We start from the raw sequence: 22,443 nt of genomic DNA, 5'->3' as shown, positions 1-22,443 counted from the left end.
TCGTAAAGGACCGAGTGACTTGTGGTGGGGTAACACATCTTACCATTTTGGTCGCCAGTTACGATGGGCAGCCTTGTTTCTAAACCAAGCTCAGTCTAGGCTATTCAGTCGAAAAATCGGATTTTATTCATCTAATGAGGATATTGAAATGCGGGCGCAATAAAGCACAAAGTGCCAGACACCATTCAAGACAAGATCGATACGGTGGAGCTGTTGCCTGAACAGTGGCGCCAAAGTCCCTGCCCGGATGTGCAACGGCGGACCTTCAGCGCTGTAGCGTCACGTGGAGGCAACTGCAAGGCCCGCGTTTTCAATATCCAGCATCATTTCCGCACGACATCGCCAACGCAGAAACGCATCTTCAACCTAAATTCACACAAGGTGCTGCTGGAGCCTTGCACGAGTTTGTCTGCGGTAGAATTCTGAGATTAGTTTCGGAGTACCGTCGCTGCTGCCTGTTCCACCCGAAGAATTTTCACCGCCAAACCATCATGAGCGACGACAACAAAGATGTGCTGCGCTTTGCAGCCGAGTACGCCGAAAAGAATGTTGATCTATACGACCTCCTCGGCGTCGATGCCCTCACGGCCAAAGATGACATCCGCCGTGCCTGGCGCAGGCGCTCCCTCATGTACCATCCTGACAAAGCCGGCGACGACTTTGACCCAGAGAAATGGGAACTCTTTGAGCGCGCGCGCGATATCCTGTCCGATGACAGCGCCCGCACCACATATGATGCGGCCATGAAGGCCAAGCTACTTCGGAAGCAGGAGCGCGACGCCATGGACAAGGAGCGCAAGCGCTTCGCCGACGATCTCGAGGCCGCCGAGAATGCCGCGCGCCAGCAACAGCAAGCCAAGCAGCAGCAGGACACGGAGATGCTGCAAAAGGAGCGCCAGAGGCTGGCCGAGCTGCAGCGCATGCGAGATGAGGAGAACGTTCGCCAGGCCGCGGCGGCGCAGGAAATGGACGACATGGCGGAGGCGCGCCGCCGACTTAAGGAGCGGAAGGAGGAAAAGGCCAGGCGCAAGGAGGCCAAGGATCGGGTCAAGGCCAGTCCTCTGTTTAAGAAGCAGGGAAAAGGCCCCGCGAATGGTGCCATCGATGTACCCGGCGACTACCTTGTCGATATTGGCGGCGAGAAAAAGATGTATTGGGAGCTTGTCTGCGAGAAGCTCAGAGCTCGACAAGCACTGACCGATATGAATAAGAAGGAGGACATGCCAGATGAGCATGATGTCGTGATGGAAGGTCTCCAACAGACCATGTCTACAGCCAAGCAGCGCATTTACGACGCAGAAATCGCATATCAGCGCCAAACTGCAGCATCTTGAGACAACCTTTGGTTTTTATTCGAAACAAGCGACTATTTACTCGGCCTTGAGATTCAAAACGCGAACAGCGTTCAAGCCCATCACGGCGGCAGCGTCGCTGGAGCCTTGTCCAACGGCTTTGCTTACGGCCTGGGCATTCAAACGGGAGCTATCCCAAGGACCCTGGACGTCCTCTTCAATTGGTGGGAAGAATGGATGATCCGTGCCAAACATGAGTCTATCTGCTCCGCTCGATGCAATTGCCGCCTGGAGTCCAACCTCGGAGTAAATGACAGCATCGAGATATATTTGCTCTTTCAGCACAGTCCAGATTGTGCGGCGGTTCTTGGGTGCCTTGCCCGACTTGACCAGATATCCATCATGTACAATGCAGCTTTCAATGCGGCCGGCAAGGAAGGGCAGCGTGCCGCCGCTGTGCGCCAGGAGCATCTGGAGGTTGCGCACTTGATCGTACACGCCAGCCATGTACATGCGAGCAACAGCGATGGTGGTCTCCATGGGGAAACCCAGCGCCAGTGGGAGGACATGGCCGAACTCTTCGCTACGGGGGCCGTATACCTCGTTGGGCAGGCCATAGTGCGGATGCAGAAAGACGAGCAGATTGGCATCGGCAATCGCCTTGAAAACAGGCAAGAGATTGGGGTCGTCCAGGCCCTTTCCGAGACCAGAGGTTCCTAGGATAATGCCCCGACAGTACTTGAGCTTCCTGACATGCTCGATGGATGCCTTGATGGCGTCGACAGGCGCGCTGAGCGGCAGGGCGGCAAAGAAGAAGAGGCGCCCGACATGTTCCGCGCACATGTCTGAAAACTCCTTGTTGACCGAGTCTGAAATGCCCGCCGCCTCGGACGGATCCAGGAAATCAAACCACGGGTTGGCGAGGGAGATGACGGACACGTCGATGCCGTTGGTGTCCATGAAGTGCATTTTTTGCGACAGCGAGGCAAAGTGCGTGCTCAGCGGCCGCCCGGGCAGCTTGGCGGTAGAGTCCTTAAGGGCCGCATCAAGAGACTCGAGCTCTGACGACAGGAGAATGAGGCGCGGCTCGTCGGCCTGAGGAAACTTTCTGACGAGCGGGATGGTGGTGCGCTTCTCGAGCATGGAGATGTAGGAGGGCGGATACATGTGTGTGTGGATGTCCACGACGGGGTTCCCGGAGGCCGCCATTGTGCCTGTCACGACTTGCTGCAGTCTGATAAAGTTTTGCGATGAGATGGAAGTTTGGCAAGTCGAGTCGCGCAAGATGGAGGCGAGAGGGGGTTGGGCTTTATGGTGGTGTATGATGAGGTGGGCTTGCAGGCACGAGGCGCCCCCACTCGCTATCAGGCCGTGATGCAGTGGAGGTACAGGACTCGTCTAGTTAGATGGGGGCTTTGTGATGTCAATTATAACTACATGAGCAGCTGGTAAAACATCTTTCACTATACTGATCGGTTTTCTTCTTGTCTAGTAAACAATTAAGGCAGCTCGAAATCATGACCGAACTTGTGATCACCACCATCCAAGCCTGAAGACACCACCGGTCTTGCAGGTACTTTGACGCCCTTTGCATTAAAATTGCAACCGTGAATTCTCTCGGCCGTCTCCGATGTTGGACGTGGCAATTTTTTTCTGCGCATACATATCATCATGGTGCATGATGGGTATCACGGAGCTATCAATATCAACATTTGATTACCCCCTCCTCTCAGGGATCGTATCTGTGGTGGAGGAGGGGTAATTCAGGCGGCTGTTTAGTGGACGGTTTATGGCGGCTTTCAGTGGGCTTGGATCGGCTTACAGTGGCTCCCCCCCCAAATCCGGCAAGCCGGCGCGGGGTTCTTATTGTGAGTGTGTGCTCGTACGGCCGCTTGGCCCTCGAACGTGCTATCGAGGTTACATGAAAGACTGCATGGCCTATCTACTAGCCTAACCGCTCGATAGCTGGGCGATGAGGGCCAGCCCAGCTAGATAAAGTCGAGCTACTCCTACCACCTCCTACCTCACAGCACATGGATAACTGACAAGACATCATGATTGTGACGTGACGCCCTCTCACCATCGTACTATAAATGAACACTCTGCATCTACGGGCTGATTTAACTACCATCATCCTCCTCATTCACATCACATCATGAGCATCGAGGCCGCAGTTCAGGATCAAGGGCTCGTCATCCCAGTACCATCCACCCCAGGAACCCCCCTCACCACAATACGCGCATCTCACTAACATCTCTCTCCCTTCCCAGCTCATTGACTTTTCCAAATTCCTCCACGGCACCGCCGCCGAGCGCGCTGCCACCGCCGCTGCTATCCTCGGCGGCTTCCAGACCGCCGGCTTCATCTACCTGCGCAACCACGCGATCCCGGCATCCACCGTCCGCGCCGTGTTTGCGCGCTCCGCCGACTTCTTCGCACAGCCGCTCGACGCCAAGACGCCGCTGAGCCTGACCGATCCCGCCGCCAACCGCGGCTACCTGCGCCAGGGCCGCGAGAAGCTCGTCCCGCCGGACGACGGGCGCGCGAGCGCCGACAGCACCGTCCGCAAGGAGATTGTCGAGCTCAAGGAGAGCTTTGAGATTGGCCGCGAGCCGGACGACACCTACGAGAACCACTGGCCAGAGGACGGCGCGGTGGATGGGTTTCGGGAGGAAATGATGGGCTTCTTTGCGACATGCAAGGACCTGCACGTGCAGGTCATGCGCGCCATCGCCATTGGCCTGGGGCTGGAGGAGAAGCACTTTGACGGGTTTGTGGACGGAGGGGACAATACGCTCCGGCTGCTGCACTACCCGCAGGTCAGGGCCGACGTGTTCAAGACCAACGTCGGCCAAGTCCGCGCCGGCGAACACTGCGTGCGATGAGTTCCCGCAACGAGAGACCATGGAGCGTGATGCTGACCAGACGATGACAGGACTATGGCTCCATCACGCTGCTGTTCCAGGACAGCCGCGGCGGCCTCCAGGTAAAGGCCCCCTCCGGCGCGTTTGTCGACGCCACACCCATCCCCGACACCATCGTCGTCAACGCCGGCGACCTGCTCGCGCGCTGGAGCAACAACACCATCAAGAGCACCATCCACCGCGTCGTCGAGCCCCCGCACGGTGCGGACGTCGAGGTCTTTCCCCCGCGGTACAGTATCGCGTACTTTTGCAACCCCAACTTTGACCGGCTGATCGAGGCCATGCCGGGGACGTATGCCGACGAGACGGACAAGAAGTACGAGGGCATCACGAGCGGCGAGTACCTCTTTCAGCGACTGGCAGCCACGTACTAGGAAACTTGACGATGGAAAATGTCTAAAAAGAAGGACCCAGTTCGCAAAGCAAGTTTAATTTTATTTCACATCTTCTTCTTTCTGGTATATATATGTACACCTAGATTCACTACTGCGACGCCATGTAGCCCTGCTCCTGCAGCCACGCCGCCAAGGAGGCACGCTCCCTCTTGCGGAAACGGCTCGCGCTCAGGATGCCATCTTTGATCTTGGCCAGCGTCATGGCATACCCGTCCGTGTTTTTGTTCGCAAAGAACGCATCGATATCCGCCGCCTCGGCCTCGTCCGTGCACCCCGTCAGGCAGCCGTTAAGCACGCGGGTGACGGCCTCGGGCGTGCCCAGCTTGGCCGCGACGGCGCCGTCCCAGTGCGCCTTGACGTGCTCCCACTGCAGCCCGCGCTCCGGCCACTGGAGCGCCAGCGTCGTGACGAGCGGGAACATCTCCGTCGGCCGGAGCGCCAGGCCCCCGGGCGCCTCGCCGTAGCCAAACGGCAGGACGAGGTCGCGGAGCACGTCGGGGTCCCGCGCCATGCACACGCCGCGCACGAGACGCCCGCGCTCTTCCGTCGACGTCGACGTCTGCCACCTGGCGAGCATGGCCGGGACGGCCGTCTTGGGCGAGGCTCTGGCAGTGGCACCCCAGGCGATGTAGCGCAGCGCGGGATCGATGGTGCGCTGCTCCGCGTCTGCCTCGTCCATCATGTTCTTCATCAGAGCGGCTTCTTGAATTCTATGCAAAGGCGAAAAAAGTCAGTCAACCATCTTCCTGCATGGTGGGGTTGGGGGTTCAAAGAAGAGCTTACTCGTCGCTATCGCAATAAAAGCCTGCTTCCAACATGGTTCTTCGCAGCGCCGATCGCAGGTGCGACTCTCCCTTCACTGGCTGCCAGCCCAGCTCCTTGACCATGTTGCTGATGACAGCACATGTCAGGGCTTTGATCCCGGGTAGGATTTCCGCATCGTCGTTGAAGCGATGCCGCAGTCGCGAAAAGTCTCGCATCATCCGGAGCCACACCTGCGAGTCCGTCTCGTCCGCAAAGGCCTGCATGAATCCAAGCAGAGAAACGACGGAGCCGGAGCCGGAGAAGGCGAGCGCAGACGCCGAGTTGAGAATCGTGAGCTTCTCCACGGCGCTCAGCGCATCCTGCCTCCGGCCAAGCTTGGTTAGGTGGTCTGTGGGGTACGCGACGCGGTAGAAGCCTGTGCCGGGACCGTTGAGCAAGTACAGCAGCTCGTCCGGCACGTCCACCGACGTTTCTCTTTCTGAAAGCGTCGGTATCATGGACGGCACTTGCTTGTCGTCAGGCAAGCTTCGGAAGCCGAGCGGAATCCACCAAATCGTCTCGTCTTCTTCCGGCTTCATGTCGTCGGCGGCAAGAAAGCGTGATTGCTTCAGAGTCAGCCGGCCAGACTCTTGCGTCACGGTCAGCACCGGGTGTCCAATCTTCTCGATCCATGGCTTGATGTTGGCGACGATGTCGTCTCCCGAGACCTCGCCCAGAGCCCGCCACAGGTCCTCCGCCGTGGCATTGCGGTGGCTGTTTTGCTCCAGGTAGCTCGACACGCCAGCGAGAAAGGTACCCACGCCCATGTGGCTCGCCAGCATGTTGAGCACCGCGCAGCTCTTCAGGTAGCTGATCTGGTCGAATATCTCGTGCACGTTGCGGGCGTCGGGGACATTGACCTGGATGGGGTGCGAGGAGCGCATGGCGTCGCGAATCAGCGCGCCCTCCATGCCCTCGCCCATGAACGTTGCCCACGTGTTCCAGTCAGGGTGCAGGTGGTCGACGGCGTAGGTGCCCGCCCATGTCGCAAAGCCCTCGTTCAGCCAGAGCTCGTCCCACCAGTCCATGGTGACGAGGTTGCCGAACCACTGGTGGGCCACTTCGTGCGCGATGATGGATGATATCAGCTCTTTCTTGGATGAGCCGCTCGTCTTTTCGTCGAAAGTCAACTGTCGAGCGGTTAGCGGGAAAGTCGACACGCCAGCGTCCTGCTGTGAGCACTTGCAAGATTAGCTTTGCCAGTGATGAGGCCCCAATTCTCCATTGCCCCAAAAACAAACTCGGGAATGGCAGCAATATCTAGCTTGGCCAGTGGATACTCGATACCAAAAGTGCTGGAGAAGAAGTCCACGGCCTTGGCCGCCTCTTCAATGGCGAAGCGACCTTGTTCTTCCGAGCCTGCCGTTGCATAAAACCGCACCGGGATCTTGCTGCCTCTGTACATTTGTTCTGTAAACGTTTCTATGTACTTCAAGTCACCGACAGCCCAGGCGAGTAGATAGGTGCTCATGATTGGTGTCGTCTCGAAGCTCACGCGTTTGCGGCCCGAGCTTGTCTCTTGCGTCGCCACGACGGGCGTGTTACTGATAGCCGTCTGATCGGACGGGAGCTCAATGTCCAGAGAGAAAGTGGCCTTCATGTTGGGCTCATCAAAACAAGGAAATGCGCGGCGCGCGCCAGTGGGTTGAAACTGCGTGCACACAATATGAGGCGAGCCATCTTCGCCCCGAGCTACCGAGGCTGGTGGCTCGGAGATCGCCTTGTATTGTGCGCGGTAGAATCCCATTGACTGCGCATTGAGGATCCCCTCGTAGCTGATAATCAAGGTGTAAGGTTTGGCAACGAGGAGCTCTGCATCGAAGGAGATTGTGACACTGGTGTCATCCTTTCGGTGGCTGTGGCCAGCGGACGGGATCACCCGTGGCGCGTTGCCATTGTCGTCATGGAGCTCAGCCTTTATGACTTTGAGCTCCTCTGCATTCAAGGCAAGGCTCTTGGTTGCGACTGTGATTTCCAGATCAATGCTAAAGACACGTTAGCGGGCGCTGTAAGCTGTGCGATGGCGCGGGGTGGCGCAACATGCCTGACGGTGCCTTTATAAGTCCATGCTTGAAAGTCCAAGTCACTCAGCGAGAGCTTGTAGTGAGAGGGCTTGTAATTACGAGGGAGCGTAATCTTGTCTGGCATTTTGAAGAATTTCTTTATTTCGAATTCGAGATGCGCAAAGAGCAATGTCATGCCGACTTCGTGTCGCTTTTTATATTACCCCGCCGTAGCCTAGTGGGCTAGTAATAAGCCCGCATTGTGTAAAGGCATTGAGGGGCCGCTGTATATTTACTCCGAGCCTTTCATTGTCTTGACCTCGAAGATTCATCATTCCTACGATCTTGGGCGTTCATTTGCGGAGAGTCCTGGGCTCCTTACTTTTTGCGGAAGCGAGGCTTTGGTTGTCTGGTGCCATCCTGCCCACTCCAACGTCTCTCGCACGCGGCTACCTGGTCTCAAGTCGGCGTCGAACTAAGACAATGCAGCTTCTTCTCAGCCTTGCGATGTACAAAACAGCGGAAGCATTCCTCTTGAGCAGCCCGCACAAAAGTGGCATAGTCGCAGCCGGGCTGACTGCATAGCCGTAGCCAAACGGCCAGCGCCACTGTAAGCACGGAGGCGCCATCTCAGCCTTTCGATTAAACGACGTCTGTTTTCGGCAGCAAGTTTAGAGGCCGCTGCGAGGCTGACCAGAACGATGTGCCCATGCTTGGCAGCTGAGCCATCATCAGGTCGCGGTGGACAAGGCGTCTCGCATACTTTGGAGAGTTTAATGAAGCTTCTGCAAGGGTCAAGTCGGCCGCTGGCTCAGCTCAAAACTCAATATATTATTAGAACCACTGCGGCGCGCGGGCGGGAGCATCGCCGATGCGTCATGCGCCTGGCTGGTCCGCCCGTGGTGCGCATGCCCGCCACGGCAACATGATTCGGACCAACCGTAATTAGACAGCAAGTGTCGCATAGTTGTACTCCAACCCTTCCTCAAACACATCATGTGCTGTGATCAATTGAGTCATCAAAGCGCCCCTGTAAAGAGTACAGTTTCCACATTCACCAGCGGGCTGGCTCCCTGCGCCGCCGCAATGGTAAGCAAGGCGCAGTTCTGATGCCGCTGCCAAGTCCTGTCAGGCAGCCCCGACCAAGGTAACCCTAAAAAGAATCTCATGATGCAGCATAGTATGAAGACACGAACTCTTTTTCTTTCTATCGATACCATAGAAAGTTAGAGGGTATCAGAGATTGTTACTGAATGGACGGGTCAAGGCACCAACCGAGATCATCTGGAACCTTGTAAACTGGGGCAAGAGGGAAACTCATCTTTCTGACGTTTGCTTCGCCGAACAAGGCTGCAGAAGTCTCATGCATCACACAATACCCCTGACAGCGCCCACAAGGCTTTTCACCCACGCACAATTTCGGGCGCCCTCTTGGCCCTCTTGGGGGCGAGATCGTCAAGCTTATCGGGCGGCACCGTGTCGGTGCGCCTTGAGCTCATTGGGCGGGCGCCAGTTCCACTGCAACGGTCAGTTCCTGTCAGGGCACCTTTTTTCGAAGCTAATTGCTTTCGGAAGTAGAAATGATACGTGTATGGATCTGGTGACTGTTGTATTTTTAGCGTGGTAATAGCATAGTACCCGAGACGAGTATATATAAGTTCCGACCGTGAAAGCGTGAGGTGCCCACACCGGTCATCTCGTGGTTTAACTTTTTACGCTGGTGCTGCTTCTATGATTACATTGAAAGAAATCTTCGTTCTATAAACTTCACTAGTCGAGTCTCTCTTAGATCAACGCCCTTGTTCCCACGGAACTGGCATCTTCGCTCTCTCTTCGTTTCACATCACCCTACATCATGACACCTACGACGGAACAACCAACGCCTGACAAGGGCGCCAAGAAGCGAATTATCCTATGCTGCGACGGCACCTGGTTTGACAGCGATGATGGGTTCAACAAGGCCACGCGAAAGAACAAAGCCACGCTGCAAGTGGCTTCCAATGTGACGCGCATCTCGCGCTGCTTCAAGCGCCGATGCAGCGACGGCACCCTGCAGATCATCAACTACGAGTCGGGTGTGGGCACCGGCAGCAACACTGTCGACACACTGACTGGAGGTGCTTTCGGGCTAGGATTAACACAGGTATGTAATGTCTGCCAATTTCCGTTCTCGGAGAACTATGTTGCTAACGTCTACTCGTACCCTGGTGCAAGCGTGTCCGCGAAGCGTATGCCTTTCTGTGCGCCAACTACGCGGACGGCGACGAGATTATCCTTGTCGGCTGGTCGCGCGGTGCCTTTACCGTACGATCCGTCGCCGGCATGATAGGCAAGCTGGGCCTGCTCACCCGCGAGGGCATGGACTCGTTTGTGCCCGTCTTCAAGGACATGCAGCACTGGAAGGACGACGGCTACGAGGATGCGTTTCCGGAGATGCCCTTCCCGGACAAGCCCAAAGGCGCCGGCGCGGCCAATATCTACCGCCAGAGGCTCGAGAAGATGGGCCTCACACGCGTCACCCAGGCGAGCGGCGAGCTCATCAAGGTCAAGGCCATTGGTGTCTGGGATACCGTGGGCAGTCTGGGCATCCCTAAAATCGGATGGCTGGACGCGCTGGGGATTCGAGCCACCAACAACGAATAAGTCTCCCCCAAAATAAAACTTACTAGTGGACTGATGAAGCTAACCTAGTGATACGTTCAAGTGGCATGATACGGATCTTTCGGACCGTATTGAGCACGCGTTTCACGCCTTGGCCCTGGACGAGAACAGATCGCCGTACTCACCAGCCGTGTGGGAACGACGACCGGAGAATAAACTGACGACCGACCTGCGCCAAGTTTGGTTTCCCGGCACGCACGGAAACTGCGGCGGTGGAGTCGAAGACGTCGGCATGGCCAACATCACACTGGCGTGTAAGTTGAACAAAGCCCAGCGTTCGCGCCTCTCTCATACTGACAAAAACCACATAGGGATGATGGATCAGATGGCCTCTGTCGGTGTAGAATTCTACCCTCCATCTGCTCTGCGCATGATTTCCCAGCAAGTCCGCCAGTATGAGGCCAAAGCCGCCCAGCAAGCCGCCACCAGCAGCAGCACCCGCAAAGCAGCGCCTCAATGGGCCGTCGATGCCATCTTCCAGGCCAACGCGCCCATCCGGCCGTGGGCCATGGGCGCCATCCTGAAGCCGCCGAGCGTCGTCGACTGGTTCACGGGGCGCACGACCCGCACGCCGGGCCAGTACCGGCGCGTCGACCCCGTCACGGGCGACGACCGTTCGGGGCCCCTCCTGCTCGACACCAACGAGCGCGTCCACAGCTCGGCGCGCGTGCGCCTCGCGTGCCGCGGCCTCGCCGTCAACGACCAGGGCGGCTGGACGGCGCCGACGCTCGCCCGCCGCTGGCGGCTGCGCCGCACGACCGTGCAGTACGCGGACCCGGTCCCGCGCGATCCGCTCTGGGACCCGGCTAACCATGCGCAGGTGGCCCAGTCCATCGCGGGAGAGGGAGCAGGTGGATGGGGGCGCAAGCCCAACGAGGAGGCGGGCGGGGAGCGCTGGGTGTGGGAGTATTTCGGCCCGGACGAGGATGCGCCGACGGGTGCCAGGGTGCTCGTTGAGGAGCCGCTCGGCCCGTATGAGCGGTTCTTGCTGAACCAGACGGGCGGCACGCCGAATGTGTATGTATTTGCAGAGGGCGAAAAGATGGGCAGTGTGATGGCGGGAAACGGCAACCAGGGTCGTGAGCAAGACTCGGGGACGGAGACGGACATGTCGGGTGCAAAGTAAGACACCACTTGATGGCAATGTGAGAGAGCAAGACCTGCGGACGTTGGGCGATGAAATTAGCTTTTCTGTTTTGTTTTGTGTTTCCTGCTTAGCTTGCTGTCTCTTGATTTTTCTCTCATTCACGATACCAATTCATAGGTCACAGCCTCTTTCTCTCATTGCCCTCCTTTCGCTCTCCACCATTGGCGCGGCCATCTGTGGTATTGCTGGGTTTACATTAGCACAGTTTCACCTGTCCGGTTCAACGCGATATGGCGGAATAAGATAGCCTAGGAGTATTGCATCGTCTTGCCATTGTACCCGCTCAGGGCTAGGGAATGTATTCATCTTCCATGAGTCATGCCTCCGTCGACATATGCAGTAATATACAGTTTTGCAACGTGCTTTCTAATGTACAAACGGCTTCATCTACTTCTTCAGCCCTTCTTCCATGCCAGCACGCAGCCAGTCGGGCACAAATGCCTTGATCTTGACACTGCTCTTGACGTCCTCCTGCCCTCCCCACTCGAGCACAAACTCGTCTTCGGGATTGTACGTCGCCGCCGCCTGCTCCCCGGGCAGGACCACGTCCGTCATAATCTCCAGCCGGCACAGCGCGAGGCCGACGTTGCCCACGCCCTTGAGCCACTTGCCCGCGCTGCGCCCGCGCTTCTCGAAGCGGCCGATGCCCGTCTCGCCCGGCACCGCCGCCGCCGACAAGGATGCCAGGCCCTCGGGGTCGTAGGCGAGGGTGGCAGGCGCCGGCCTGTCGACGTCGTACAGCACGCACGGGAGGACGCGCTTGCGGACGACGCCGCGGTGCTTGGTGCGGATGGTCAGCTCTTGGCCGACGTAGCAGCCCTTGTGGAAGTCGATGCCGCGCATGTGCTCCATGTTGCTCTCGAGCGGCAGCGCGTGCTCGCGCAGCAGCTCGTCCTGGCCCTCGGGCACGCCCTGCAGGTAGCGCCGGATCGTGTAGGCGTCCTCGTCGGCGCGCTCGGCGTCGACGCCCGGCGCGCCGCCGCCGAGCTGCAGCACGCGGTATCCCATGGCCGGGGCGCGGGGGTCGCGCAGCGTCATGGTGGCGGTGCTGCTCGGCAGGCTCAGCGCGGCGCCGTCGGCAGCAGCAGCGGCATCATCCCAGGCCTGCCAGACAGACACCTCGTCCGGCGCCAGGCTGCGCACGCTGACCTTGGCGCGCAGCTTGTAGCGCTTAATGTACTTTTCGAGACGGGTCGCCTGCGCGGCGTCGGCCTCGACGAGGAAGCCGTCGCCGGATTCGAGAGCGGCCAGGCCGCCGGCGCCGCTGCGGAACGGGTAGATGAAGGTGTCGTGCATGACGCGGCCCGTGGCGTTGAGGAAGCCGGCGTAGAAGCCCTCTGTCCGGGGCGAGGCCGGCGTCGTCGTCTGTTGGTTGCGTCCGTGTCCGCCGACGGTGGCGACGTTTTGCGTGACGATGCCTTGCAGGAACTTGGTGGCATCGGCGCCGGCCACGGCGAGGACGCGGCGCGAGGAGAGCTCGGCCAGGCCAGAGGCGGGCGGCTTGGGCGGCGCTGCTGATGAGGCCGTCGTGGCGAGCCGTCGGCGACAGGACCGGCAGACGCCCACCATCGAGGCAGGGCGCTGCTGCAGAGACAGCACGCGGCGCGAGAGCGGTTGCATGGCCGATGAGATTGCTGAGCCGGTCAATTCGATGCCGCGCGGGTGCGGAGAAAGCGGAGTGGTTGGTGTTGGTCACGTCAATAAGCTCTACCTGCTTAGTCCATCGGAGCTTGCAACTTGAGTGGTAAGGTTTTTCTTAGCGGAGCTTCCAGAAGCTTGGTGGCCTGCGGATTTAGGCGACGGCAACGGCGCTGCTTATTTGCGCAAGTCCGCCCACGCGGAACCTCCGCACGCCTCTCCTCCGCGGCCGTCAAGCTCGAGTTTCCCGAGTCCGAGGAAATCGGGTATTCCGTCAGATTTAGTACACATTCAATTTTGGCCTATATTGTCAGAGCTTGAATTGGTCAGAGCGGGCGCTGGAGGTCGCTGGCGGATACTGATTAGCGGCGATAAGGTTCGCTCCAGTTGGTGGCCAGATCACACACAAAGTATTGACAGTCTATGACGGTCCCAATCGGCCAATTCACTCTACAGTGCCAGCTACTTTATCGCCGTAGAACGCTGCCTCGCCCCTGCTCTAGCAGGAATCGGACTTGGTATCGAGCCTGTCGGCAAGGCGAAGAAACCAAAAAAAAGCACACACTGGGCTGTATCATTGCCTCTGGCGTCGAGGAGCGAGCGATCTCGGGAATAGTGGGGTTGCGTTTTACATCGATGTGCAACACCGGCCAGTGGCGAGGCCATGTCAAGATGATATCATGCAATCAAGCTTTATCGATGATTTTCTTGGATTACATCAATGAGTGCGTCGCGGATGGATGAGAGCGCGGAATAGGCCTTGCATCGGGCTCGAGCGGGACTACATCGACGCTGTGCCTGTGCTATTCTTGCGCTGGGAGGGGGCGGTAAAGACCCTACTTCTCATCGGACGGCTATGATGCAGATATGATACGGGGCCCTGGCTGAATAGTTGAGCGGAGGCATGTGCCTGCGTGTCTGGGAGCAGAAGCACATCACTCAAGTGCTGGACGCATCATCAGCTCGTTGCTTGGTCTGGCGTGACCGTGAAGGTCCGTCATTGGCCGCCGCGGCCGGTTATCCGATGAACTGGTTGGCGAAACACGCGTGCTGTGTCTCACTGCTGATATCTATTTTTGATACGCATCTCTCCGTAGTCACCGGGATCTGTTGATAGGCAAGCCCGAGATAGAAGCAGAAGAGAGTTTCCTAAAGGCTACCCGAGTTGCCGTGGTTAATGATACGTAAGGGGCGGCGGATAAGGAGCCGGAAGGAGATGCTCGCCATTTTGCCCGTGCCTGCGGCAGGCGAACGTGTCCTAGAATTCATCATCGCCAGGCACACGCAGAAACTAAACCAAGGTTGATTTACGGCGGTTGACTTGGCTACGGGCTTGGGGGTGGTGGCTGTGTCTGACGTCTCCAGGGACTTGGGCCCCAGCGGCCAGCCAAGCAGCCAAGCAAGGCACACGTACGAATGCGAGGCTTGTACGCGTCACAGCTGAGAACGTTTCATGTACGGAGCCCGAGGGAGGGAAGAGGACAGCTCATCAGACGGGAGAGGGACGAAAGCGAGACCAATCAACTCATAGAGTCAACTCGTAGAGACTGAAGTGTGTCTGCCTGCTGCCACATTTAATCCTTACCAGTAACCCAAGTAGTGGTGTCGAATTAATTAATTGGGCTGCGCGGCCGTCCTCCCGTGCCGGCGCCGGGTGCAGGTACCGGTGCCTGCCAGCGGGTACGCGGCCCTACGCCGTCCGCCAACGGAGCGACAGAATTGGCACAAACTACACCGCTGCCGCAACGGCAGATGGGTTAATGTTGAGACAGGATGGAACACGTTGGATGCGCGCAGAAACATCCAAAGCCAGAAGCTAAAAAGGATCGCTTCAATTGTGCTTTTTGTTGTTTTGTTTTGTTGCATGTGAAAGGAGCCGGGGGGTGATAAAGGGGAGGGGGGGTATTTTGTTGAGATTCGTCTGAGATGAGCCGATTGGGCTGGCCGCAGGGAATGTTTCAAAAATCACAGGCCAAAGTCTAAAATGCTGCTGCCTTCAAGGCATCTACTTGTACGCAGTAGATCCATGAAATGCTGCCTAGCAAGATAGGGCTCCTCTGTCCCCTGGTTCACATGGCCCGAGAATGGCTGCCTGACTTTTGTTATTATTCCAGGACTTGTAATATTCGATGAAGAAGACATGATGTAAACCTGATGCGGTGCGAAAAGGAGTCGCTTTACTGGACGATATTGCACCCAATCTCCCGGCGATGCCTAGTGTCAACCGGCGCGATGCTACGAGGGTAGAATTTCGTTAATAAGAAAGCCAAAATGAGGCAACGGCAAACGCAGCCCAGGGTCCCAGTCGCATTCCACCAGAAGGTCGAGACAAAAACTCAACTCAAAAAGGTGTCGTGTACCAATTGCGTGGGGACCCGCCCGCAAAACTCCGCGGCTCTAAATTGGTATTTTTTGTACCGGGATCATGACAGGGAGCAGCCCCAGTTGAGAGCAGGAGAAAAAAAAAAAGGGAGTCCGCATGACATTTCAAATCTTAAAATCGGCAAACGGAAAGAAAAAATAAATTTCCTACGGGCTGGAATACATTCGTTCGAGGATAAGACACGGGGAGATTAAAGAAATCACGGACCGGCCTGGAGAATTGTCACGAGGCCATGCACGCAATTCACAGGCGGTACATGTCAAGCATGTCACCGGTAACGGCGCGTCACGGTTGAAGCGTTGCCGGGCTGACAAACTCGAGTTGCTGATGTGATCAGATAAAAGCAGACAAAAAGAGAAAGGGAAAAAAAAAAAGAAAAAGAAAAAAAAAAACTTGCACCAGTAGAAATCGGGCAACAGCGTGAATGCGATCCAGCGCCGCGATTGGAGGAAAAGAATGCGGCGTCCGGCTGACGAATCCATAACCCAGCCAAGCATGTGCCGTCGAAAATCAAATACTACCACGCTAGACCCGTTGCGGTATTATAATTTGGCATCGACCGCCGGCAGTGTGGATCGGGGCGACGCCTTGTTCAACTCGCACTTTAATGCCAAAGTCCGGGCTGCCGATACTCATACCGAGTCCGGAAAGGCGGGGCCTTCTCTTCTCTTTTTTTACTTTTTGTCCTTGTAGCTGGTGCAGAAGGAGGAATAGGGGAGAGTGAAAATAGAAGGGGGGGGGGGCGGCGAGGCGAATGAGCAATTATGAGAGAGAGAAAAAAGGGAGTCGACAGGAAGTGGGTGAAGAGATGACAAGGCCGCATGTTGCTGTGCGCATCAGGATGAATCATGGACGGCCAGTCTGCATGCAGGGCGTACGTGGCTTGGAGGTGGGAGTAAATGGTGGTGGTGTGCCGCCTCGCCGAGCCGGAGCGGTCTGAGAGCCGTACGAGTGTCGGAGCCCTTTTTGACTCACGCGGCCGTAGGGACAGGTTTACCGAATTATGAGCCCGACTTTGTTTATTCTAATTCGTAGTCACAAGGCAACTAAAGAGATCAAGTTTTTTGTAATAAAAATTCCAACATGTTTTTGTTAATCTAAATGATTGGCTTTCTACACTTTTTTTCCTGTAGAATCCCAGCTCTCTAATTCGCAGTCACAAGGCAATTGAAGAGATCAAGTTTTTTGTAATAAAAAAAAATTTAACATGTTTTTGGTAATCTAAATGATTGGTTTTCTATACATCTTTTCTTGTGAAATCCCGAGCTCTCTGCTCGTGCTGTTTGCAGTGGCGCCACTCTTACCGCCTCGAGGGGGGAGCGGATCGCCAGCTTGCTTGTCCTGTAGAGTGGTGGTTGTATCCCTTTATATATATATCCCAATTGTAAAATGATGAAGAAAACAAAAAACGCCAGAAAATGGTATTCGAAAATGAGTTTTGTGCCAACGCCGTGTAAATGCCCAAAGAGATGCTGAAACAAGTTTCGCTGAGTCGCTAAGAAGAAGAAAGAGTAGGTTTGTTGTGGATGGCGCTTAGTAGACCATGATGGCGGATACCAGGCCAGCTGCGTTGCGGCGGCTGTAGTACTCTTCTTCTCCGTACACTTGTTGCTCCTTGGCAGTGTGCTGCTTGCTGTCGGCGGGCAGGGGCAGCGAGGCCTCGGCCGGCGAGGGCGGCATGGACTCGTCGTCGGACGAGTCCGAGTCGTGGTGGTCGAGGAGCAGCTCGGGCGGCGAGTTGCTGTGCGAGGGGGTGCGGACGAGCTCGAGCTGAGCATAGTCCTCCTCGAGATCCTCGTCCTCCTCCTCGACCTGCGCGACGGTGACGGTGGGCATCGTCGTCGTCGTCGTCATCCTGGCATCCTCCTCCTCGTAGTCAAAGTCAGAATCCGAGTCCGAGTCGGACGACTCCTCGTACTCGTCGTCCTCGACGGCCTCCTCGACGATGCGGTCGGCCCACTGGATGTGGCGCTTCTCGGAAGCCTTTGCGGACGAGGTGTTGCGGACGGACTGGTTGAACCAGCGCTCCTGCTCGCGCTCGGCCTCGGCGAGCTCGACCATCAGCGAGTCGAGCAGGTTGGCGTGGCCGACGAGCAGGCGCAGGTCGTGGTCGGGCTGGGCGGCTTCGCGCGACAGCTTGGCGCGGGCCTTGTGCGCCAGGTAGTAGGTCTGGGTGACGGACATGCTTTTGCGCGAGGGAGCAGCAAAGGCGTGGCGAGTATGTGTGGTGTTGGTGGTAGTGGTAGCAGCGACGGGCTTGCTGTGGATGGGGGTTGGTCGAAGAGTTGCGGCGGTAGACATGGTGAGAGAAGAAGAGAGGAAATACGAAACAGTATATATGGGCTGCTTGTAGTATATATTTTTTTTTCCTTTGTTCCCTTGATGGGCGTGGTGGTGTCTGTTTTTTTTTTTTCTTCCTTGTGAGTCAGGTCCCGGTTGCGGGTACCGTTGTGGGTTTAGGCAGGGATATAGGTGTGTGTGCCGTTGCGGTGGTAGACGTATGAATGATGTGCTCGTTGTGTGATTGATTGAAAGCGTTTATGCAAGTCTGATGCAATGGCAGTGGAATGCTTTGGTTTGTTGGTGAGGCTGTTTGTGTCTGTTGTCTGGATTGGGATGCAAAGGGAAGGATGTGAGGATGGTGTGGGCATCGGGATTCTTTTAATCTCGTCTTGGATCTTGCAGAGTCGTCCGTCCGTCGTCGCGCCGGGGACAAGCCAAGGCCCGGGCAGCGAGAGCAGAGCGAAACCTTGCAGGGGATTACACAGCCCGCGGCGTTGGGCGGAGTTTGGCATACGCGGACCCGAGCATAACGAGTGTGCGAGTCCACCGGCCACAAGACTCATCACCCACTGAGCGCCAGTGCCAGTGGGGCTGACTGGTACTGAGTTGATGACAAGGCCGTGGACATTAACAATCCCCGGCGGGCCGCTGACAGACTGCTGCGAGCGCGGAATGGCGCTAGCCCATGTCGGGCCCGAGAGTTTTCTTTTTTTTTTCTTTTTTCCTTTTTTAAATCGCTGAGGTGTCTTGTACACTCTCGCTCTCGCTCTTGGCTCGGACTTTGTCGTGGCTTGATTACCCAGCAGCATCTGGCGTGCTGGCCTTGTCACTCGCCCCGGTTGCGGTACGGCGTGCGTGGCTGAGACACTGCGCCCACTGCCAAGTACCCTCACGCTGTCTGGTACGCACCCGTGCCCGGGACCGACTGCAAACGCCCTGGCACCTGGCAACTACAGGCACCCGTTACAGGGTGCACAACGCTGCAGCTGCTCTCTCCTCTCGGACTCTGCTCGGAGACGACGGCGAGCTTGTCATGTCTCCCTTTTTCCCAATACCTTCCTTCATCTCTACTCGGCTGGAGTCTATCGGGAATACACTGATACTCTGCCTCTGTAAAGCACAATGACGAATTGTTCACTGAATTGCAACAACGCCAACGCTCGCCCCATCGTGCATTCTCGCACACTTGGTGTTTTGTCGTGCCGTGCTGATGAATCTGCGACTCTAGCCCAACGCTAGCCCCTAACGCCGTCAAGCACCACCCCGAGCACACCATAACGCTACGCTACGCCATCTACAGCTCACCGTGGTGTTTTTTGAGTTGTTGGATTCATAAGCGGCCCCCCCCCCGCTCAGCTTAGAAACCTATGTCCGTCTAGGTCCGCCCGCCAGTCTGTTAATAATTCAAGGCTCGCTCGAAAACGGATGTGGAATTAAGCTCAATTTCGTCACATTGAATTAGTCAAATTTCTCTTTTTTCGAGTCATTTCGAATTTAATCCCTATAGCAACACGTCTTACCAGTAGTGGCATTTTCCAACATGACTGACACATCCAATGCGATAAAGCCGAAAAGGCGACACACACAAGCCATCTACGCAACCATGCCTCAAAAGGCATCAGCATGTAGTAAAACGGGCGCGCACGCAAGCGTAGATGGGCATGCGTAAGGCTGGGCTGGCTCTACGCGTATGCGTATGCATGTGCCGCTGCGACTGCGCCGCTCGCTCAATCAATCCCAAAAGGGGTCGTCAACGTGCCGTCAACCACCACACCCCTGAAGAAGAAGAAAAATGCAATCTGGCGAAACCGAAATAATCTCATCTCGCCCAGCGTGGCCCGTCGTCGTGGGCTCTTGCGCGTCCCCCTTGCAGGTGCGTGGTGCGTGGTGCGCTAGCGAGAGCAGACGTGTGTCGATGTGCACAGCCCTGCGAGCGAATGCGACGACCGGGCGAGCCTTGCTGCAGCCTGGTGCCTGCAAGCCACAGAGCGTCGGATTGAATCCCGGCGTTCTGCACCCGGCATTCACGCTTCTTGCTGTGGCTCAGCCAGATTCAACCTCGCATTCCTTTGCCCAAGAGTCCACGACCATTCCCGATCCAGTTGCTTTTCCCCTACAACATCGTGGCTGTACACTTGCACAATCCCTTGTTGTGCTCTCCAGCCTCGTCTGCGTTGCCCATTGTGTTGTTTGCATCTCGTTGCGATCGAACCGAACCAAGCGAATCCCGCTTCCAGTTCTACATACGTACACATGTCAAAAACAGTCGCGCAATAGGGCTGAGCGGAACACGTCTTCATTCTCCGCCGACTACCTATTTACCTTTTTTCTCTTTTTTTCTTTTTCTTTTCTAACTAACCCGCGCTTGACATGTCCGTTCCGCCGTGACTCTTTGCGGAAAGCCAAAATACATAGAAACCCCACGAACTAAATGGAATTCCGCCGTGAAGCCCGTCGAATGATGCCGCTTTAGGCCTAGCGTCGGTCCTCTCCTCGGTACCGAGACTGCGTCCAGCCAGTCGGGAGACTAACTCGCTGGCACCAAGGGCTTGTGTGATGAGCAAGAAAAAAAGCTTGTCGACAGTTTAGCGTCCAGCCTTGTAAAGCCCGAGGGCCGACAGGGTAGAACCGTTCGGCGATATTGACTCGACGCACTGCCGAAAAGGAGCGTTGCCCAGTCATCACTGAGTCACCAACATTCGGCTTGCAAGCGCAGACTGGCGGCGTTTGGCTGCTCATGTCCGTCTGATCAACCAGAAGAACTGTAAACGAAATACTATTTTTTTGGTTTGTTGGCAATCTCGGCTGAAACATCCATCGCAAGTGCTCAATGGAGCGAATCCTTGTCTGCAATCGTTTTCTGTGACATCCGGCGTGTCCATTCCTCGCCATGGCCAGTCACTTCTGTAAGCCAAAACCACGCAGAGTCCCAAACCAAAAGTCTTTTGTTCCTGCCTTGGCGAGCCTGCATTCAGCACCGTTTATTCTGCACAATAAACCCCAGCCTTGCCTATCATCCCTGCTGGGATAAACCGGTTCATGCCGAAGCGACCGACACAAGGGTATTGTTGCTTTTTGGCTCCCCACGCCTTGCTCCGGTCGCTGCCGGATTCCCCATCCATGTCCCTGATGAGTAGCGCTGCACAGGACCTGTCGCTCACACACTACGCTCTCACACCTTGAACAGCCTCATTCGAGGCGCATCTCCTTGGACGTGGACGTTTCTGTGCGGTCTGCATTATGCTTGCCAACACAACAGTAATGCTTACTCTTTAATGTTTCCAGGCATAGTTAGAAAGTCCCCATGATAAACCGCCCACGCTCCGCTGGACTGTATTTGCACCTCCAAATGTTCTGCTGGTCGGATCTAGGGTAACCTCCGCCTTTCAAGTCCTAAGGCCGACCATGCCACGCCCGCAGCAGAGGAGACAGAGTCGCCTTCTAGAAGGAGGTTTACATCGTGGAGACCCAAATCGTAGCTTCGCTTGTCCGGCAGCCCACCACTACTCATCACTCGCCGTCTTGGAGCCAATGGACCCAGCCCGGGCGGCAGAGTGCAAAACTCCGTGGACTTTGCTTCCCTCATCTCTCCGGGCCTGGGTGAGCCACTTACACGCACACAACCCGGGAGGGCACGCAACGCAAGGCTACTGACAGGGCTGCAGGAAACAATCGGGTGCGGCGCCGCCCACTTTGACGGTCACAAGGCCTGGCTTCTCTTTTTTTCTTCTCTTTACCTCGATGGGGCTCGTGACGGGTGTGGTTCCGCCGTACCCGTCTACGGTCCCGTCTCGCGGGAAATACGCGGAAGGAAAGGAAGCAAAGAAAATACCCTTTTTTTTCTTCTCCTTCCATCGGCGCCAGTAAACCGCCGTGGGCCGTCACACCCGTTGCTCCCGACGCAACACGCACTGCACTCATCATTGCAAGTAGTGGAGCTCCGAACGGCGGACCTTGACGGGGTCACCAGACATGATTGAAAATCGAGTGGCACAATTTTTATTTTACTTTATTTCTGTTTGTATGAAAAAGTGTAGAACAAAGTCCGATGCAGGAGACTTGACGTGCGCGGTCATCGCTGGCCAGCAAGCCATAGACAAATGACACTCGCTCGCGACATCGTGAGGTCTCTCGCCTCTGAGACTTGCACTCCGACGATGAGCTAAGCGGCATTTGCAGCATTTCAGAATAAATCGCATTCACAACCGGAGCAATGGATGAACCCCCCTTCATGAACCCTCGATGCCAAGCATTAATAACTAAGCTTAGATTTACTAATCACACAGGTGTGGACTGTTCTATGCAACAGACTCGCTCCGCAGGCTCAACCCTTCCAGATCCGCGTAAATACTGCCGACAGCCACAATCGCCTGTCCTCCCATTATTCGACTGCCGTATACTCTGTTCCCAGAGATACGAGCCGTTGTCAACCACCGAGTATTGATAGCAGGACTACCCCCCGCTAGTAGGTCAGGGAAATACGCACATGGAAACGGAGTGTAGTCGACCTGTTCGCCCGCCGCGGCACGCGCGGAACCAACCCTCAAACTCCCCTTTAAAAAGTCTAAAATATCTGCTGAGTGCGGAGAAGACACTTCACAAACGTGGTCACGCAATGCCGGTTCAAGGATGTGAGCGAATGGCTCGTCTTGGTCACGTCTCGCCACTGGAATTTCGGTGTTTTGTCGAGGCCCGTCGTGCGCCAGCTGGGCCAGAACCGCCACGCACGGCTGATCATGGGACTGAAACCTCCCATGCTTCGATGAGAATCGAGGATGACTTGGCTCCATGGCGCGCCCGTGTGTTCCGTCTGCGTTCAAGACCATTCCATGACCAAGCATGAGCCGGATCCCTAAGTGGTGGCTGCATCCAAGGGGCAAGATGATGCTTTCGAGCCGGCAATTGTAAAGGTG

The 22,443-nt window shown here is 56.4% G+C and overlaps 7 protein-coding genes across 7 annotated transcripts; 3 read left to right on the top strand and 4 right to left on the bottom strand.

The window, feature by feature from the left end:
* Positions 1–491: 491 nt before the first annotated feature.
* Positions 492–1,334, top strand: LMH87_004227 (uncharacterized protein; the record flags this gene model as incomplete). The annotated part of the gene is made up of 1 exon (XM_056195413.1): positions 492–1,334. The coding sequence occupies one exon, from the start codon at positions 492–494 to the stop codon at positions 1,332–1,334; it is 843 nt and encodes a 280-aa protein (XP_056049045.1).
* Positions 1,335–1,370: 36 nt separating this feature from the next.
* LMH87_004226 (uncharacterized protein) lies at positions 1,371–2,501 on the bottom strand (the record flags this gene model as incomplete). The annotated part of the gene is made up of 1 exon (XM_056195412.1): positions 1,371–2,501. The coding sequence occupies one exon, from the start codon at positions 2,499–2,501 to the stop codon at positions 1,371–1,373; it is 1,131 nt and encodes a 376-aa protein (XP_056049044.1).
* Positions 2,502–3,447: 946 nt separating this feature from the next.
* Positions 3,448–4,590, top strand: LMH87_004225 (uncharacterized protein; the record flags this gene model as incomplete). The annotated part of the gene is made up of 3 exons (XM_056195411.1): positions 3,448–3,492; positions 3,563–4,168; positions 4,228–4,590. The coding sequence occupies 3 exons, from the start codon at positions 3,448–3,450 to the stop codon at positions 4,588–4,590; spliced, it is 1,014 nt and encodes a 337-aa protein (XP_056049043.1).
* Positions 4,591–4,699: 109 nt separating this feature from the next.
* On the bottom strand, positions 4,700–7,563 carry LMH87_004224 (uncharacterized protein; the record flags this gene model as incomplete). The annotated part of the gene is made up of 4 exons (XM_056195410.1): positions 4,700–5,321; positions 5,395–6,545; positions 6,602–7,400; positions 7,460–7,563. 4 exons carry the CDS (start codon positions 7,561–7,563, stop codon positions 4,700–4,702), a joined length of 2,676 nt encoding a protein of 891 aa, XP_056049042.1.
* A 1,710-nt stretch (positions 7,564–9,273) lies between these two features.
* On the top strand, positions 9,274–11,426 carry LMH87_004223 (uncharacterized protein; the record flags this gene model as incomplete). Its single annotated transcript, XM_056195409.1, has 7 exons — positions 9,274–9,561; positions 9,633–10,057; positions 10,116–10,333; positions 10,391–10,677; positions 10,737–10,844; positions 10,900–11,201; positions 11,351–11,426. The coding sequence occupies 7 exons, from the start codon at positions 9,274–9,276 to the stop codon at positions 11,424–11,426; spliced, it is 1,704 nt and encodes a 567-aa protein (XP_056049041.1).
* A 187-nt stretch (positions 11,427–11,613) lies between these two features.
* LMH87_004222 (uncharacterized protein) lies at positions 11,614–12,846 on the bottom strand (the record flags this gene model as incomplete). Its single annotated transcript, XM_056195408.1, has 1 exon — positions 11,614–12,846. The coding sequence occupies one exon, from the start codon at positions 12,844–12,846 to the stop codon at positions 11,614–11,616; it is 1,233 nt and encodes a 410-aa protein (XP_056049040.1).
* Positions 12,847–16,780: 3,934 nt separating this feature from the next.
* LMH87_004221 (uncharacterized protein) lies at positions 16,781–17,548 on the bottom strand (the record flags this gene model as incomplete). Its single annotated transcript, XM_056195407.1, has 1 exon — positions 16,781–17,548. The coding sequence occupies one exon, from the start codon at positions 17,546–17,548 to the stop codon at positions 16,781–16,783; it is 768 nt and encodes a 255-aa protein (XP_056049039.1).
* Positions 17,549–22,443: the final 4,895 nt, after the last annotated feature.

Source organism: Akanthomyces muscarius, chromosome 2 (genome assembly GCF_028009165.1).
Source record: "Akanthomyces muscarius strain Ve6 chromosome 2, whole genome shotgun sequence".
Classification (NCBI taxonomy): domain Eukaryota; kingdom Fungi; phylum Ascomycota; class Sordariomycetes; order Hypocreales; family Cordycipitaceae; genus Akanthomyces; species Akanthomyces muscarius.
The sequence above is the reverse complement of the archived record's forward strand: the minus strand, read 5'-3'. Positions and strand labels throughout refer to the sequence as shown.